Source organism: Prionailurus viverrinus, chromosome B2 (assembly GCF_022837055.1).
Source record: "Prionailurus viverrinus isolate Anna chromosome B2, UM_Priviv_1.0, whole genome shotgun sequence".
Lineage (NCBI taxonomy): Eukaryota > Metazoa > Chordata > Mammalia > Carnivora > Felidae > Prionailurus > Prionailurus viverrinus.
The window spans coordinates 50,149,784-50,168,393 of NC_062565.1; the positions used below are offsets into that span (position 1 = coordinate 50,149,784).

The 18,610-nt window shown below is 37.5% G+C and overlaps 1 protein-coding gene across 1 annotated transcript in view; it reads left to right on the forward strand.

Annotated features, from left to right (window-relative positions):
* Nucleotides 1-18,610, forward strand: part of EFHC1 (EF-hand domain containing 1) — a 66,849-nt gene that overhangs the window by 23,487 nt on the left and 24,752 nt on the right. Inside the window, exons 6-9 of the mRNA XM_047857762.1 lie at nucleotides 4,490-4,710; nucleotides 8,798-8,938; nucleotides 17,540-17,753; nucleotides 18,147-18,294. Coding sequence (XP_047713718.1) covers nucleotides 4,490-4,710; nucleotides 8,798-8,938; nucleotides 17,540-17,753; nucleotides 18,147-18,294 — 724 coding nt within the window. The remainder of the gene's footprint in view (nucleotides 1-4,489; nucleotides 4,711-8,797; nucleotides 8,939-17,539; nucleotides 17,754-18,146; nucleotides 18,295-18,610) is intronic.

Genomic DNA, 18,610 nt, shown 5'->3' on the forward strand with positions numbered 1-18,610 from the left:
TGTACCAGATTATCTGATGATGTAATTAGTTATGTCATGTAGACAGAGTTCAGAAGAAGAGATATAAACTAGAAAGACTAAGGAAGGCTTTGTGGGAGAGCTGAGATTGAACCTAGATTTAGAATGGCAGAGAACTAAGGGAATGAATGCTTTAGAGAACAAGGGTTGGGAATTAGGAACAAGTATGTTATGTTTGGGGGCATCCAAGAGACAGTGGCCAAAGTTTGTGTTGGACAGTAATAGGCAATTATGGGAGTATCTTTCAGAAGTTCTCTCTGCCATGGCCTTCATTTAAGTAGTTAAAATGAATAAAAATTATATTTTTATGATGGATGGAGTTAAAGTTTCAGGAATTAAAAATGTTCTTTCTTTGTCAAACATAATTGCTGGTTACCAGTATGTGGTGGGTAATGTCAAAAGAAGGATAACCAAAAGCCTTTTATTCAGCTGTTGAACCCAAGGTACTAGGTTCTGAAAGTCTGTAAAATTATCCTTTAGACTGGCTTTCATACTTTGATCTTGCCTTTCTATTGTTAAATAGAAATGTTAACATCAAAATTGTACACTCTACGTACAACTTATTGTAGTTGATTATACTTCAAGTAACACTGTAAAAAAATATATAAATATATATAAATAAAAAAATATATAAAAATCCACACCTAGATATGTTATAGTCAAACTTAACACCAAAGTCAAAAAGGTAATAAAAACAGCCCCAAATAACAAGGTTATCCATACAGAATGACAGTTACAATGATAGCTGACTGCTCATTAGCAACGCTAGTTACCAGAAGACAGTGTAATAATATCCTCAAAATGCTGAGAAGAAAATAGAATTTAATACCTAGAGAAACTATCTTTGAAGAACAAAGTGAAATACATTTCCAGGCAAACAAAACAGATTTTACTAACAAAAAACTCTTCCTAGGGAAATTCTAGAGTGTTTTTCTGGTAGAAAGAAAATTATTCCAGAAGTAAGATCTGAGATACAAGGAGGGATTTAAAGAAGAAGAATAAGGAGAAGGAGAAGGAGGCAGCAGCAAAGTGTGGGTAAATCTAAACATTGACTATACAAACTAAAGAAACAATGTTGAATGTGTAGGAGTTAAAAAATATCAAGGTAGAATTGAAGTATATTAAAATAATGGCTTGGGAAGAGTTGATACAATTAAAAAACAAATTTTGAAAAATGTTATTTTTAAGAACCTACTTAAGATAATAGAGGCGTGGAAAGGTTAAAAAAGATATCTAAGCAATCGCAAAAAAAAATGATGAGGCTGTATTACTAAAATACCAGTAGAGATCAGCGCAGAAAGCATTGCTAGGGATAAAAATCGTTATATATTGCAAGAGTTGTATTTACCAGGAAAATGTACTAATTCCAAACTTGAATGCAGTTAGTAACATGGCTTCAAAACATGTAAAACACAAAAATGTGTAGCATTATTATGCAGAGAGAATGGACAAATTCATCAAAATAGTGGGAGTCATTAAAACATTTCTTTTTGTAATTATGAGTTCAAAAGAGATAAGTCAATAAGGACACGTATATAAGATTTAAACAATAGAATTATCAGTATTGATATAATGAATATGTATATGCATCAACACCTGGAAAATCCCCATTTGTTTGAAGCACAAATAGAACACTTACAAAAATTCTGATTTTAACACAATTTAGTTAGAATTCAATTTTGGAAATATACCTCAAAAAACTCATGTATTTGGAAATTAAAAAAACACATTTTGAAACAACCTATGAATAAAAAAAAAACCTATCAAAATACTTAAAACTGAATGATTCCAAAAATTCCTTAAAACTTTTAAATGCATTTAAAGTGGTACTTGGAGAAAGATTTATAGTTGTAAGTGCTTATTTAAGAAAGTAGAAAGACTGAAAAAATAAGCTAGGCCGCCTTTTTAAAAAGTTAGAAAAGGAATGACAGTGTAAATAAAGAAATTAAAAGGAAGGAAATAATAACTTTGAAATAATGAAATTGAAAACAAAAGTAATAAGATTTGTCAAGTCAAAAGTTGGTTTTTTTTTGAAAGGACTAATGCAGTTGGCAAACCATTGACAGATTTGTCAAGGGAGAAAAGAAAAGGCACATAAACACAATATTAAAAATGAAAGAAGAGGCATACTTAATGTATTAGGGGTTAAACAGAAAATAGGGAATACCAACAACTTCATACCAACAAATTAGGAAACTTAGGTGAAATGAACAAATTAAAAAAATTTTTTTTGAGAGAGAGAGAGTATAAGAGGGGGAGAGGGGCAGAGGGAGGGAGGGTGTGAGGGGGGAGAGGGAGAGGGAGAGAGAATCTTAAAAAGCTCCACACTCAGTGTGGAGCCCAACATGGACCTCAATCCCGTAATGCTGGGGTCATGACCTGAGCTGAAATCAAGAATCAGACACTTAACCGGCTGAGCCACCTGGGTGCCCCGCAAATTTAAATTTAAATTTAACTCTACTTTAATTTTAATTCCGGTTATACTTAACATACAGTGTTACATTAGTTTCAGGCATACAATACAGTCATTCCACACTTCCATACAACATCTAGTGCTCATCAGGATAAGTGCATTCCTTAATTCCCATCACCCATTTTACCCATCCTCCACCTATCTCTCCTCTGTGTGCTCTATAAAAAGTCTGCTTTTTGGTTTGTCTCTTCTTTGTGAAATGAGCAAATTTTTAGAAAAATGTAATTTGTCCAAGAAGAAATAGAAACCAAATGTAATTAACCATTAAGGAAATAGAATCATTTAAAAAATTCTCCACAAAGAAAACACCAGGTCTAGATAATTTTTCAGTTTTGTCAAATATTTAGAGAACAGCTAATTCTAAGTTTAATACAAACTCACAGAAAAGAACTTTAATTCATTGATTGAAAAAGACCAATAACCAAAGACACCATGAGAAAGAACTACAATCTTACTCATGAATATATATATAATATGTATGTATATACATATGCGTGTGTGTATGTATATATATATATATATATATATAATCTCAGTAAATGAAATTCAGCTGTATATGAAAAAGATAATTGTTGAGCAAACAAAGACAAATGGTTATTGTATAGCACACACACACACACACACACACACACACACACACACACACTCCAGATCTCCTGGAACATTGTCAACTGAAGGAAACTCATGGAGTCACACAGGCTGTTTTTTCCCCACTGCCCATCACTTCCTGGGGTAATTCAAAGGGGTCTTAGTCAGGTTAGGCACTAGGCACTGGGAGAAAGAACGCTTGGTCTCTAGAACTTTTAAGATGAATGATTAGGAAAATCATGATCTTTTGGCATGATCAAGGGTTGGAGCTCAAGCCTTTCTGTCAGATGTAATAGACCCTTAGTCTCCTTCCCTATTTTTCCATCTTAGCAATTATCAGGAGAATAGCAGCCTGCCTCTCAGGCCCTCTGTGTCAGGTCAAGCTTTGTGGATTACAGCTATACAGTGTGGCATTTTACCAGAATGGGCTATCTTATGGTTTCCATGATGGCCAGACTGCAGGGAATCAATCTTAAACAAGTCAATCCTTAGTTCTCATAAAACAGCATGATGGGAATTTGATTTATTCCCTTAAAAATGCAAGGTTGAGGGGCGCGTGGATGGCTCAGTCAGTTAAGCATACAACTTTGGCTCAGGTCACGATCTCATGGTTCGTGAATTCAAGCCCTGTGTCGGGCTTTGTGCTGACAGCTCAGAGCCTGGAGCCTGCTTCAGATTCTGTGTCTCCCTCTGTCTGCCCCTCCCCCACTTGTACTCTGTCTCTCGCTTTGTCTCAAAAATAAATAAACATTAAAAAAAAAAAAAAAAGCTGTTGAGTGCCTAGATGAACAGCTTAGTATGATCATCTCACTGACTGACCCTGCCTCCTGCCAGAGGACTAGATCAGGCTGTCATTGCAGCAGTGATCACAATAGAAATGAAATCATTATTTGTATAATTATTTAGTATCTGTGGTCCCAAACAGAATGCTCTCTCCATCAAGGTAGAAAATTCACCTACATTGTTAATTGTTATAACCTCAGTGTTTAGCAGTGAACCTGGCACATGATATATGCAGTCATTGCTAATATATTGGGTAAGCGAGTAAATAGATGGAACGTTGTACTAAATGACTTGGATCCCTGCCTCTAGATCTGGTACTCCATAGAAAGACATTTATTCTTTCCTCCTGTAAAGATTTCCTCTAAGCATGAATTCTGCTAAGATTAGTGACCTGTACTGATAGTTCAAGCTGAATATGAGAGAGAGACTTCACGGAAACCATCTAGGATGTTATTTCTGTATCCTATCAACAGATGGAAATACACAGCTTACTGTTCTGCTGGGAAAGTAGAGGAGTCCCTGATCCTTGACCAGAACTAGAGACCACGCTCTCTCAACTTCCCAAAAATCTCAGTCATTCCCATCCTCATCCCTTTTCTTTCCTCTCTCCCTATTATCTTATGTTAGAGAACTTTCCTCAGTGTGTGCTGGAAATCTCCGATCAAGAGGTGCTGGAATGGTATACTGCCAAAGACTTCATCGTGGGAAAACCGATCACTATCCTTGGGAGAACCTTTTTCATTTATGACTGTGATCCTTTTACTCGGCAGTATTACAAAGAAAAGTTTGGAATCTCTGATTTACCACGAATTGACGTGAGCAAGAAGGAACCACCTCCTGTGAAACAGGTAATGGAACACTAGTTCTGAGTATAGGAAGAGAATTAAATCTTTTGATACAGAGGTTTAAGAAAAAAAAAAAAAAGACTCGTGTGAATACCGAATAAAAAACGGGCAAAACATGAGAAATAAAGTTGGTTCACAGAAGAAGAAATACAAATGGTTAGTGAACATACAAAAAGACCCTCAACTTAACTGATAATAAAAGAAAAATAGGAATGAAAATAATGAGGTTTTAGGTCAATTTGATTTAAAAGACTCAGGATATCCAGTGTTTGCCCTGGTGTGAAGAAATGGACATTTTCTTTCTTTCTTTTTTAAATTTTATTTTTTTAAGTAATCTCTATGCCCACTGTGGGGCTCAAATCCACAACTCCAAGACCAAGAGTCACTCCACTGACTAAGCCTGCCGGGTGCCCTGAAATGGACATTTTCATGTAGTGTTAATAGGAGAGCCAGTAGGAAAAACCTTTCTGAAGGGCAGTGTCATCATTTTAATTTTTTCAAAATAAAATATCCTTGAACTAGAAAATCTTGTTTGGGGACTATAAAAAGATATGTGTTAGGATGTGTACTGTAGCATTATTTATAATAAAGTGTAAGGAGATTGGCAGAATATAATATAATGAGAAGACTATAAGACTGTAAGACTGGTTAAAAAGAAAAGAAGTAGTTTCTGCAGATTAACATGGAAGAATGTCCATCACATTTGTAAGTGAATGTGTTTACGTGATACAGCACTATGTGTATAAAAACCACTGTTCACAGTGGTTAGTTCAACATGTGGGAATGGAGAGGTAGGGAGGGAAGTGTGAGATGATCAGGGACTTTTCTTTTTATATTCTGTGTGCTTTTAGTTTATCTTTCTATAGCAAGCCTTGTATTACTTTCATAATTTTGTTTTCATTTTTATTTAAAAAAGACATCTTTTAAAATTCCATACTGCTAGGGTATTTCATTGATCCTTGCCTATTTGTCAAACCCTTTTACTTAAAAACTGATTGGGAGCAAAACTGAAGCTGATTAATGGAGATACTGGAAGATGGCTTTCTTTTGTTGCAACATAGCTTTCCTAACCCTGAAATTTAGTTCTGTGTACCAGCGTCCACTCTGATCTGAGAGTAAGGTCATGGTACTTTTATGTGCACCAAAATAGTAATCTGACAGACTTCAGCCTTCAGAGTGGTTCAGTCACATATTTTAGAAATTCAAATAAGAATTTCCTTTGTTAAAAATTACACACTATACAGCAAGTTCAAGAAATATCTATTGTATTAAGGCAGCACAGTTTCATAGGCTGCAAAATGCTGGTGCCTGTCACACACGTTTGGGTCCAGAGTAACGCATACAACTTCTTTGGTCTAAAATAGGTATAAAATAGGGTATTAATACCTGTGATCCACCTTTATATTGCCACTCTGTGTGTAAGATAATGTCATGGCTCTTTCTTTTCAAAAGAAAGATGTGAATGGAAGGATGGAATTATTGAATTCCTGCAGCCCAGGCCTCTGCCTTCCCCTGATCAGCTGCCCTGCTGCTCGCACTGAGCCTCCAATTATACTGAATTATGTATGGTTCTGCCAGTACAGCCTTCTGTTTCGCTCTCCTGGACTTTTGCTGATGCTCTTCCACTTGCTTGAACCACTTTTCACTTTTCCATTATTTCTTTACATGGCTCTTCCTTCTCCTCCCAGACAAACGGGCTTCTCTAAAGCTCCTGGCAGGGCTAATCACCTCTCCTGTGTGTTCCTGGGGTCCTGTACCTCCCTCTGCCAGCACTGGTCTATTATATTAGAATATCTGTCTATGAATCTTTTCTACTAGACTGTAAGTTCTTTGAGGGCAGAGAGCACCTAACACGGTGCCTAGCAAATAGGACACATTTGGTATGTTTCTTGAACTGGACAAGAAGACTACCTATAAAGTATGTATTTGTTCCCCAAAGAGGCAAGTGATATCTTAGGCAAGCCTTTTAGAACCAACATTTCATACAAACAGTTACAAAGAAGGATTTGGATTTTGGTATGCTATGAGTTCCTAGGGGCAATAAAACTTCTAGAAGGAAGTATGGATGATGATAGTACCTTTCTCTGTCAGCTTTTGCTCTGATAGAACTCCTTATCAATGAATGGACTCATTGATTAAGATTTACAATAAGGCCCTTTTGCCTACCCCCAAATTTTAGGGTAGCATTTGATGCAATATACAGGAAAAAGAGCCGTAGGAGAGATTTAGATTTTTTAAATGTTTATTTACTTTTGAGAGAGAGTGTATGAACAGGGGAGGGGCAGAGAGAATGGGGGACAGAGGATCTGCTCTTGACAGCAGTGAGCCTGATGTGGGTCTTGAACTCACAAACTGTGAGATCATGACGTGAGCCAAAGTCGGTCCAAGGTCACACCGCAAAGTACAAGTGTGACTCTGTTAAATGTCAGACATCTTTACAAGAAGGAACCTGACCTAACCAAGAGGTAGGGTGGAGAGGGATTGCAATAAAATGGAGCACTCATGAAAAGGCTATGATCCATCTTTTGACTGATCAAAGCCTTTGAGTCCAGAATACATCTGCTTCCCATCCTTTTACTGTCATCTTTTTCTCCTAACCTCTCTTCTAAAGAAAGGAAAGGGAAGGAAGGCTTCGATAAAGAGCAGAGAGACCTAAAGAACCACTGTAGATTTTGGTTTGTTTTGCCCTATCTCGGTCACCCTATATAATAAAACTAATTCTGCATCCACACATATGGCACGTTAGTCATAGTAAGCTCTATCTGCCTGTCTATGAAAGTATTTGTTGGAAATGAGTAGGAGAGAGCTACTTACCAAACAGCAAACACCTTTCAGCTCTCCTTAGTCATTACATTTCAGTCATTTAAACACTGAACAATGTAGTTGGAAAGCAGGGATGGGAAGCCATAGCTGGGTCTAGAGGGATAAAGCTAGAGCCAAGCCTATGGTCAGGGATAGAAGTGGGTATGAAGTGGACATATTCATGACACTTAGGTCAGGCTGATCTGTTAGCTGAGGAAGAAATAAATATGAATCTGTTGGATGTGTTCTGTTTCTACTGAGAACACAGACTCCTGGCTGTCATGCCACAATCAAGAAATAAAAATATTAGAAATATGGAGATAAATAGGAAAAAAGCACAAACCAAGCCTTGGCCTCCCCCGACTCCAACACACACACACACACACACACACACACACACACACCCCCTTTGGGTGAACTGAGAAAACAGTTTCCAGATCGTTAGGCTGAGGCCCATACCCTAGAGCAAAGAAGTCACGGAGCCTTGGGCTTCTCCATGGTAGGATGATCACAAGGGCCAGGATTGGGAGTAGGGCCAGCTGCTGCTTTGGCAGTAAGGGGTCAGTGGACATCAGCAACACAAGAGTCACACCCTTTCCTTGTCCGTGGTTTCACTCTTCATGGTTTCAGTTACTGGTGGTCAACTGCAGTCTGGAAGCACATGATCCTCCTCCTGATGTATCATCAGAAGGTCAATAGTAGCCAAACACTGTCACAACGCCTATGTCACTCACCTCATGTCATCTCATTATGTAGGCATTTTATCATCTCGTGTCCTCACAAGATGAAGATGAAGTGTGGGTGCAGTACAACAAGATATTTTGAGAGAAAGAGCCCACATTCACATAACTTCTATTATAGTATGTTGTTATAATTGTTCTATTTTATAATTAGTTATTGTTGTTATTCTCTTCCTGTGCCTACTGTATACTTTCTTCATGGGTATGTATGAGGAAGAGAATAGTATATATAGGGTCAAGGCATCTACCGGGGGTCTTGGGACATACCCCCCCCCCCATGGGTAAAGGGGACGACTGTACTTTCAATCTAGCCCTGACGGTTACTCTGTAGCATCATCAGCCACTCCTATGGGCAGCGATCATGGTGTAAAGTCCATATATAAAAAGGAATGGAAAAAGCAATGTTACATTTTCTGAATACAGTACATTCTTATATATAGAAATTGCTTTTGAATAAGTATTTTCTAGATTTAAAAAAAATAAACTTAGTTACCTTTAATGTAATTTTAACGCAAATATCATCTGCTTTACTTCTTGTATTTCTTCAGGAATTACCTCCTTATAATGGCTATGGACTAGTTGAAGACTCTGCTCAGAATTGCTTTGTTCTCATTCCAAAAGCTCCAAAAAAAGATGTTATGAAAATGCTGATGGACGATAACAAGGTGCTTCGTTATTTGGCTGCACTGGTGAGGAGGACTTTCATGTGCTGAGATTCTGTTCTGTCTTGGTGCCCGGTTGTCCATTTTGTCTGTAAGCTGTGGAATATCAGCTCTCAGAGTTGTGTGTTACTTGAACAAGGCATGAGATCCAATCCCCAACCTTTGGGCAGGTTGGATAGTATTAGGGGTGGTGCCCTGAACCCACACCTAGCTCTAGTTCTATTTCCTATAACCATCTTTAGTAGATCATTAATCTCTCCCTATCCCTTAACTTTTGACTGACGTGTTTGCCTTTTTTATTAAGTAATTATGAAAGTCTGACACAGTCAAGTTATTTGTATACCTGTGTGCAGTCGAGGGTACTGTGTTTTCCTTGAGGATAGGGACCATATCCCACTAATTTTTATCATTACCTTTGACATCTAGGTTGATGCATTTTATATTCATTAAGTGTAATAAATGGAATCATACCAGTTCAATAGATATTGCTTTTGAGAGGTCATATGGCTAGTGGTTAAGAGCATGGGTTTGGAAACAGGCATAAATTTAAATCCCTAATATTCTACTCATTGGCTGAATTACCTAAGGCAAATTCCGGATGGGAATTCAAAGGATAATGCCTTTTAAAATGGAAAATATGTAGAAATAAAATGTAAGCATTTTATTTAGAAATATGGACATAAATAGAAATTGAAATAAGTTACTTCTGGAAATAGGAATTGGGAGTGTGGAGAGGTGGGCCAGGTGACTTTTCAAATTGTATGCATATATTTGAAAGAATAAAAATTTAATCAAATATTTTTCTAAAATATAGTTGGCTAATATATTTTAGAAAAATGTTGAACAAAGCTTTAAGTACAAAGAGTCCTAGCAAACTCTAGGCCAACTAGCACATTCCACACCATAAAAATTCTGATTGGTGAATGTTTTATATTTTTACCAAGTTCTCTGAGTTACTGTTAAAGTTCAGGATGCTTCTTGAATTATGATGTAGTAACCGTAAGCTCCGTGAGGACCAGGATCATGTCTCTCTAGACTTTGTAGGTATTTGGTAACTGTTGGTTGAATGGGTAAGTTTTTTTACACATACACTACCCATGAGTTAGGCAATATAATATTATGCATATTTTATGTTTCAAAACATAAGAATCAGAGAGGCTAGTTGGTTTGTCCCAGGGGTTAATGCTGCTTAGGCAGAGGCAGCACTAGAACTCAGCCTTCTGAGTCCAGCCCAGCATTCTTTTTTTTTTTTTTTAAAGAGTACATTTCTATTTTATTATTTTTTAATTTTTTTAATGTTTATTTTTGGGAGAGAGAGAGACAGAGCGTGAACAGGCGAGGGGCAGAGAGAGAGGGAAACACAGAATCCAAAGCAGGCTCCAGGCTCTGAGATGTCAGCACTGAGCTGGACGTGGGGCTCGAACTCACAGACTGCAAGATCATGACCTGAGCCGAAGTTGGACACTTAACTGACTGAGCCACCCAGGCGCCCCTAGTACATTTCTATTTTACAGTGTAAATAATTTGGGGAATATGACAGTACCTCCAGTATAAGCAATTTTAGTGCTGCCATCTTATATGTGAGCAAGGCAGTAGAAAAGAGTATCATGGGTGTTTTTACTACAGAGAAATACCACAGCCCTGAAGAAAGTGACATGAAAAGCCATCATGAGGAAGGAAGCTAGAAAACAAATCTTATCCCTGCAGCTCTGAGAACCCTCAGCAGCCCGGTATTCTTTTGATTAAGAACCAGTATAACACTTAGTCTGTGAGAAGGGAAAAGGGCTCACGTGAGTTTGTAAATTACATAATTGTAGTTTACCTCCCATGCCTGCAAATCATGGAAAAATTATTATATTCTATAATTGATTACAAAAATGCCTATGAATAATGTTAGATATTGCTAAATGAGAAGAAAAAAATGCATTTATATTGACTGCAGTGTTCCATATTCACAAATAACCTGGGCAAATGTGATATATCACAAAAGTTTGAAGAGTCAGTAGAAGACTTCTATTTCTAGCAATGATAGACTAGATAATTTGGACTTCCCTCTTGTTGAAAGTAACTAGAAGAATTGGTGTGTGTGCCTGTGTATGTGTGTGTGTGTGTCTTTACTACTGTGTGAAGGTGCTGGACAATAAGATGTTAAGAATCATTGAGCAAAAACCACGGAAATAGGGGCGCCTGGGTGGCGCAGTCGGTTAAGCGTCCGACTTCAGCCAGGTCACGATCTCGCGGTCCGTGAGTTCGAGCCCCGCGTCAGGCTCTGGGCTGATGGCTCGGAGCCTGGAGCCTGTTTCCGATTCTGTGTCTCCCTCTCTCTCTGCCCCTCCCCCGTTCATGCTCTGTCTCTCTCTGTCCCAAAAATAAATAAACGTTGGAAAAAAAAAAAAAATTTAAAAAAAAAAAAAAAAAAAAACCACGGAAATATTGAAAACCAAAGAGGTGAGCCTGGGAGGTGCAGCCATTTTTCCTCTGGGAATTGTGCTGGTTGCGGTGGAAGCACCTACGAGGGCAAATATTGGAATGTAGGGCCCATCAAATGCAGAACTAGCTGGTAAACCCTCTGTACTTTATCCATAAGTGCATAATCCTTGAAGGGACTATTGTCTGGCTTTGAATTGTCTCAGTCCCTGAAGTGTCTCAGTTCCAGAAATCAGATTAATGTGATCCTAGACACCTAATGACCCAGGTGTCTGGCAGAAGCAAATTAAATTCTTTGAAGATAGCATCATCATAAGCTTCGAACTATTTCTACAAACAATGTGAAAAATATAATATATGGCATTTATTCAAAAAAGCAATATTAATAACACGGTGTCCAGACACAAGGCAAGATGACGTGAAGAAAAATGAACACAAACGATAGACAATAGAAATAGATCCACAGGAGTTTCAAATGCTGGTGTTACCAAACTCAAACTTAAAAAACAAACAATATTTACTGTGTTTAAGGAGAAAGAGGATAAGATTGAGGACTTCAGCAGAGAACAAGAAACAGAGTATTTCAGTTTTGAAAAATTATTGCAGGAATAAAGGGATAAAACTAAACGCAGGAAAGTATTTGATAAAATTCACCTATTATGACTTCAAAACAAAACTCTTAGTAAGTAGGGTATAAAAGAGGATTTCCTTAGTCTGATGAAGAGTATTTTTCAAAAATCTACTAAGTATTCATTCAAACAGCAGACTTAGTGATGAAATGTTGAGTGTGTATTCTCTGAGACTAGGAACAAGGTAAGACTGCTATCACCCCTTCTATTCAACATTGTACTAGAGGTCCTAGCAAGAGCAGTAAAACAATAAGAGAAATAAAAGGTATGAGGATTAAAAAGGAAGATAATTATCATTATCTAAAATAAAGGATTATATATGTGGAAAATCACAAAGGATCTACATTAGTAGAATCCATGTATAAATGGCAACAAAAAATAAAGTTGGAAAAATGCCATTTACCATAGCTTCAAAAATATTTCTAGGAATAAAACAAAACATGTTTAATACCAAAAAGATTATTGAGAGAAAATTAAAGAAGACCTAAATAAATGAAGGGACATACCATGTTCACCAGTTAAAAGATTCAGTATTATAAAGATAATTTGCCACAAGTTGGTCTATGGTTTCAAAACAATTGCAGTCAAAATCCCAAAGTGTTTTTATTTTTGCAGAACTTGGCAAATTGATTCTATAATTTGTGTGGAGATGCAAGGCACCAAGAATAGCCAAGACACTGGAGAACAAGATCTGTGGAATTTGTTTTCCAAAATACCACAGTATATTAAAAAGTCACATAAAGTAATTAAGACAATATGGTATTGGTACAACGATAGGTATTTATAGCATGGAATCAAATAAATTAACTGAGAAACAGACCCCCACCCACTTAAGAAAAATGACAAATATGGTCCTTCAGAAGGCGCTAGAAAGGGCAGGTCTCCAATAAATGGTATCAGAACAATCAGATATCCATATCCATATGGGGAGTAAGAAGAAAATTTGGTCTTACCTCACACCAAAAATAGGAATCAATTCTGGGTGGATTGAAGACTTAAATGTAAAAGGCAAAGGAGTCAAACATCCTGATGATAATATAATCTTTGTAGTAAGGAAAGATTTTTTTTAGCAGGACACAAAGAGCAGTAATTGTTTTAAAAATGGGTAAATTTGACCCAGTAAGATGGAAAGTTTCTGTTCCTCAAAAAACACCATTAAGAGAGTAAAAAGAGCAAGGTCAGAGTGGGAGAAGATGTTACTATAGAAATCAACGGGGCACCTGGGGGCTCAGTCAGTTAAGTGTCCAACTCTTGGTTTCAGCTCAGGTCATGATCAGTTGGTGAGATCGAGCCTCACATTGGGCTCTGGGCTGACAGAGGGGTGGCTGCTTGGGGTTCGTTCTCTCTCATCTCTCTCTCTCAAAATACATAAATAAACTTAAAAAAAGAGAAATCAACAAAGAACTTATATCCAGAACATATAATAAAGAGTCTAAAATCATTTTTTTAAATGAGCCAGAAACCACTATTTTGTGAAACAGGATATCCAAAAAGCCAACAAACCTAAGGAAAGGTACACAGCCTCTTTAGTGATCAGTGAAGTACAAATTCTAACTGCAGTGAATTGCCTCTACTCACCTACCAGGATTATTACATTGGTGAGAACATGAAACAATACAAATTCTCTTACTTTTAGTGACTTAGTTAGGAAAACAGTTTGGCATAATCAAGTATACTAGATTGTGCCAAAATGGAACACTACACGCACACCAAAAAATAAGAATGTCCTTAGCAGCATAATTCATGATAGCCAAAAATAGACCTAAATGTCCATCTATAGGAAACTGGATAAACAAATTATGGCATATTATACAATAATTTGAATTCTGCTCAGCAATGAAAATGAATCAACTATAGCTACAAATAACAAGGATAAATCACACAAACATAACTTGGAATGTAAGAATCCAGACACAAGGGGCACCTGGGTGGCTCAGTTGGTTAAGCGTCTAACTTCAGTTCAGGTCGTACTCACAGTTCATGGGTTTGAGTCCCATGTCAGGCTGTCTGCTGTCAGGATGGAGCCCACTTTGGATCCTCTGTCCCCCTCTCTCTGCTCCTCCCCTGCTCATGCTCATATTCTTGCACTCTCTCTCTCAAAAAATAAACTTAAAAAAAAAAGTATTTAAAATAATCCAGAGACAAAAGAATACATGCGTATTATAAAATTTCATTTTTATGAAGATTAAAAAAAACAGGCAAAACAGAACCGTTTAGGGATGCCAGCTTTCTAGTAAAACAAAGCAAAGAAAAATTTAGGGAGGGATAGGATGTTGATTGGAGAGGTTTTCCAGATTCCATCAATGTTCTGTTTGGGTGGTGGTTACCATCTGGGTGGTGGTTACACATTGTTCATACTTTATGAAAATTCTTTGAACTGTACATTTTTGGCTTTTTTGTAGTGTTTCTCTGTATTGTATTTCACAGTAAAGTGTGTGTGTGTGTGTGTGTGTGTGTGTGTGTGTGTGTATACAGATTTAAAAGAACACCAGCAGAACTATTAGTAAAGAAGTAGTGGTGTAGTGGTTATCTTCTCATGGGCAAGAAGAAAGAGGTGGTATTCTGGTCATGGTAATTTTCAAAGGTTTTTCCCTGACCTAGTTAGTGAAGTAGAGGGTGTATTCATTTAGTTCATCACAAAAGCTCTGGAGGATGAAAGAAGTGTGCCTGACAGTAAGAGGGGCCTCAGAATATGGGGACTCCAGAAGAAAAGACAGAAATTCACAAGAAGGAAGTATGTTGGCACAGTGATCAGAGACAAATACAATTAAGTTCTCTTGATTTCAGACAGATACTGCACATGTTCTGAGGAAATCAAGTATGCTATAAACCCAGGTAGGTAGGCAGTTGGTGCCTAAGTAAAAATATGCTAGGGAAATATCCAGGGCTCAGAGTGGAGTGCTAACTGACAAACTTGGGGAAGCTTGAAAAGAGCATAAGGACGTAACTTGAGCAGTGGTCTCCACGGCAGCAGGCTTGCCCTTCCAACGAGCCTGGGGACAGCATATAATCCATGGGGGTGTGAAGAAAATACTACAACCTCTGTTTATAATTTATTATGAGTGCATGTATTTTATAGCCTCTGATATTTTTACATGTACTTTGTAGTGCACAGAACATGTTTATATAGAAGAACATATGTTGCATTATTCATTCACTCATTCATTCAACAAATATTAGAGAACTACTTTGGGCTTGGCATAGTTCTGGGCATTGAGGGTACAGCGGAAAACAAGACAAACATTCTGTAAAAAGTAAAGCCGGAGACAGAGTGATGGGGGAAGGGCTCATTTATACTGGAAGATAAGGGAAATGCTGGGGGAGGTGGGGGACCACAGAGTACAGGAGAATGACCAGAAAGAATGACCGAGGGAGCTACCAGTGGCATATCTGAGGGAACTGCATCTGATGCAGAGGTGGTGTACAGGGAATGCAAGGTAGAGAGATTGCCATGAAGATGGGGTCAGGCACAAGCTCAGAGCTGTGCAACCAGTGGCCTAACAAGATCAAAGGGCTAGAGTGGTGGGAGTAGTCCCCCGTGGTGCAGGCAACAAGGGATGTAGGTAACAAGCCTGCAGACAATTAAAAAATAAAACCAAGAGTTGATCTTCTTACTGTCATCACATACCTGTAATTCTAAACATCAGCAATACAATACTCATCCTCAAAGAGACAGCACCTCTGTACAGTACAATTTCAGTTAATAAATGCAGAGAGAAGAGGGCAATAAGAAATTACCACTAAGCACACACCATCACAGCAATAACTGTCATAGATAAGATCCTTCAGTGGATGCTAAAATTAAATTCAAATCAAAGGGAAAACCTTTGAGGAGAAACAGGATTTTCATAGTGTGTGTTCCTCAAGATATTTATCAAGTGCAAAGGGAAATGTAACTTTAGAAGGGAGAAACCCAGCAGGTATCTTCTTAACCAAGTGACCACGGTCAACATCACTAATAATAAGATAAGGCAATATCATGAACTTGATATGCTGAGAAAGACATGACATTTTTTTCTGTGGTATTTTTGCCAAGTGTGCAAAAATGAGATGCACAAGGGATATTCACCAAAATAATTGACGATTATGGTTCAAAAGTGTCAAGGTCATGAAAGACAAAGACAGAATGAGGAACCGTCACAGTTTGGAGGAGACTGAAGAGAAACAACAGCTAAATGCAATGTGAGATCCTGTATAGGATTCTGAAACAGAAAAAGAACATAAGTGAAAAACAGGAGAAATTTGAATAAGGACAGTAATTTATTTAACAGTATTGTACATTACTGTTTACCATTACTGTGGCTTTGACCATTGTACTGTGATTATGTAAGATGCTAATATTAGGGGAAGCTTGGTGAGGGGTATATGAAAATTCCCTTTTGTTGATACAACTTTAAGTCTAATCTTAGTTCAAAATAAAAATTAAAAAATATATTTTTTTAAGTTTTAAAATAGTCCTGCCAGAGTGAACCATTGGTGTTCTTCCTGTAACCCCCTGAGTATAGCCCTGTCTGTAGCGGTGCTCAGAACTTCATATTTTATTCAGTGTGATGGGAATCCTCTGGAGGTTTGAGAGCAGAGGAGTGATGTGATTTGATTTTTATTAACTATATTGTGGATATTGAAAAATTTTTTCATTGTAGGAGTATCAAAAAGGTTTGGAGACTGTTAGATTAGGGAATGGTAGGAGGAAATTATTTTACTAAGAAGAAACCCAGTGACTTTCTTTGATAAAGGAGAAATTGATATACAAGAAATTCCATGTTGTGAATGAGAAGGTATGTGCTGGAGTTAAAATTGGAGAGGATTTCAGTCAAGAATAAGCATGTCTGCATTTAGGCCTGTTCAATCTGGAATCTGTTTCTTAGGGTTCTGTGATCACTCTCAGTGATTTGATTTAGGAACAGTCTTGTCTACAAGATAGTTTCTCAGAATCAGTTTCAGCTCTATGACATTTTATTACTGATTCTCCCTTTCTTCAGTTTTATTTTTAAAAATATGTATATAAATGGATTGGTTTAAAGAACTGAACTTTGCATAATCATCTTAGTGTCCATGAAGTTGAACATAATGTCAGCCAAGAGGTCTCAAACTGTGGGCAGCCTGTGACAGAATATAGCCCACATATGTTTTGTTTGGCCCACATGGTGCTTTAAAAGAGTTAAGGTCAACATTTTTAAAATCTGGAGTTTTATTTTCTTTCCAAGTTTTTATTAAATTCTAGTTAGTTAACATATAGTGTAACATTAGTTTCAGGTGTAGAATTTAGTGATTCATCACTTACATACAACACCCAGATTTCTGTCTTCTCATGAAAACTGGGAGAATCTAGCAACATTGGGCCCCCTTTACCACAAGGCAGCAACCAGAGTTGAGCTGGAGCAGCCTCCTTTAAATGAGTCATGTCTATTCCAGGCTACCAGAGTCTCCCCTTGGCCCCCATCTCTGTTCATTTATATTATACTTTGTATATTTGGTTTATATTTTATACCTAGTCCTATAGATATTTAAGTTTAGAGCATCTGGATAGATCATGTATCTTCATAATAACTTCCTTTCTTCTCCTTTCTAGGACTCTCCCATCCCAGAAGACAAAGACCGCCGATTTGTCTTCTCTTATTTTTTAGCCAGTGACATGATCAGTATCTTTGAGCCACCTGTTCGCAATTCTGGCATCATTGGTGGCAAGTACCTTGGCAGAACTAAAGTTGTTAAGCCGTCCTCGTCAGTGGAAAACCCCATCTACTATGGCCCTACTGACTTCTTCATTGGTGCTGTGATTGAGGGTAGGTCTAAACATGGTTTAGCTTTCCTACCCACCAAGCGAATGGATTCTTCTTAGTTGGAATTTAATTCATTTAACTCTTGTAAGAGGCAGGTAGGCTATATTCCAGCTGAAATAAAGCTTGTATGCTTATATATCGTGATACAGTGTCTTAATCTGTTTCCTTATCAATTAACTAGAAGTTGGTTGCATTTGTAGGCTATGGATATAGGCCCTGACTTCCTGAGCAAACTGAGCAAACTACTGCATATTAGTTTAGAGAACTATTGAAAATTCAGTCATCTAGTTCACAAATGCCTATCTGAATTTTTCGTTGGAGGATCAGTGTTATTTTACCCCTAATTGGATGATTAAAGGCATAACCAACCTAAGCCTATTTCTACCCTCTCCCCAGTGTTTGGCCACCGGTTCATCATCCTTGATACGGATGACTATGTTTTGAAGTACATGGAGAGCAATGCTGCCCAGTATTCGCCAGAAGCACTCTTGTCCATTCAGAACCGTGTTCAAAAGCAAGAAGCTCCTGCACCGGAATTGGAAAAGTATGTTTGCCTGTCTAGGGTCCACTTTGGCTTTGGCACATATAAGATATTTAGGAAATACGTCTTGGTAAAATAGATGGGTAATCACATTTTAGATTTTCAGATTTCCCTCACCAAATGGGAGTTATTAGACATACACAAAAGGCTTCCTGAGTCCATTATCATAACTAGAAACTTAGAACTTTTTCAACTTCATTTACTTAGCAAATAATTATTGAATGCCTAGTAGGTATCAGATACTCTCACTAAGCCCTTGGGCTTTTTATCAGTCAGCAGAATAGATGAGAAGTTGCTCTTCTCATGGAGTTGACCTTAT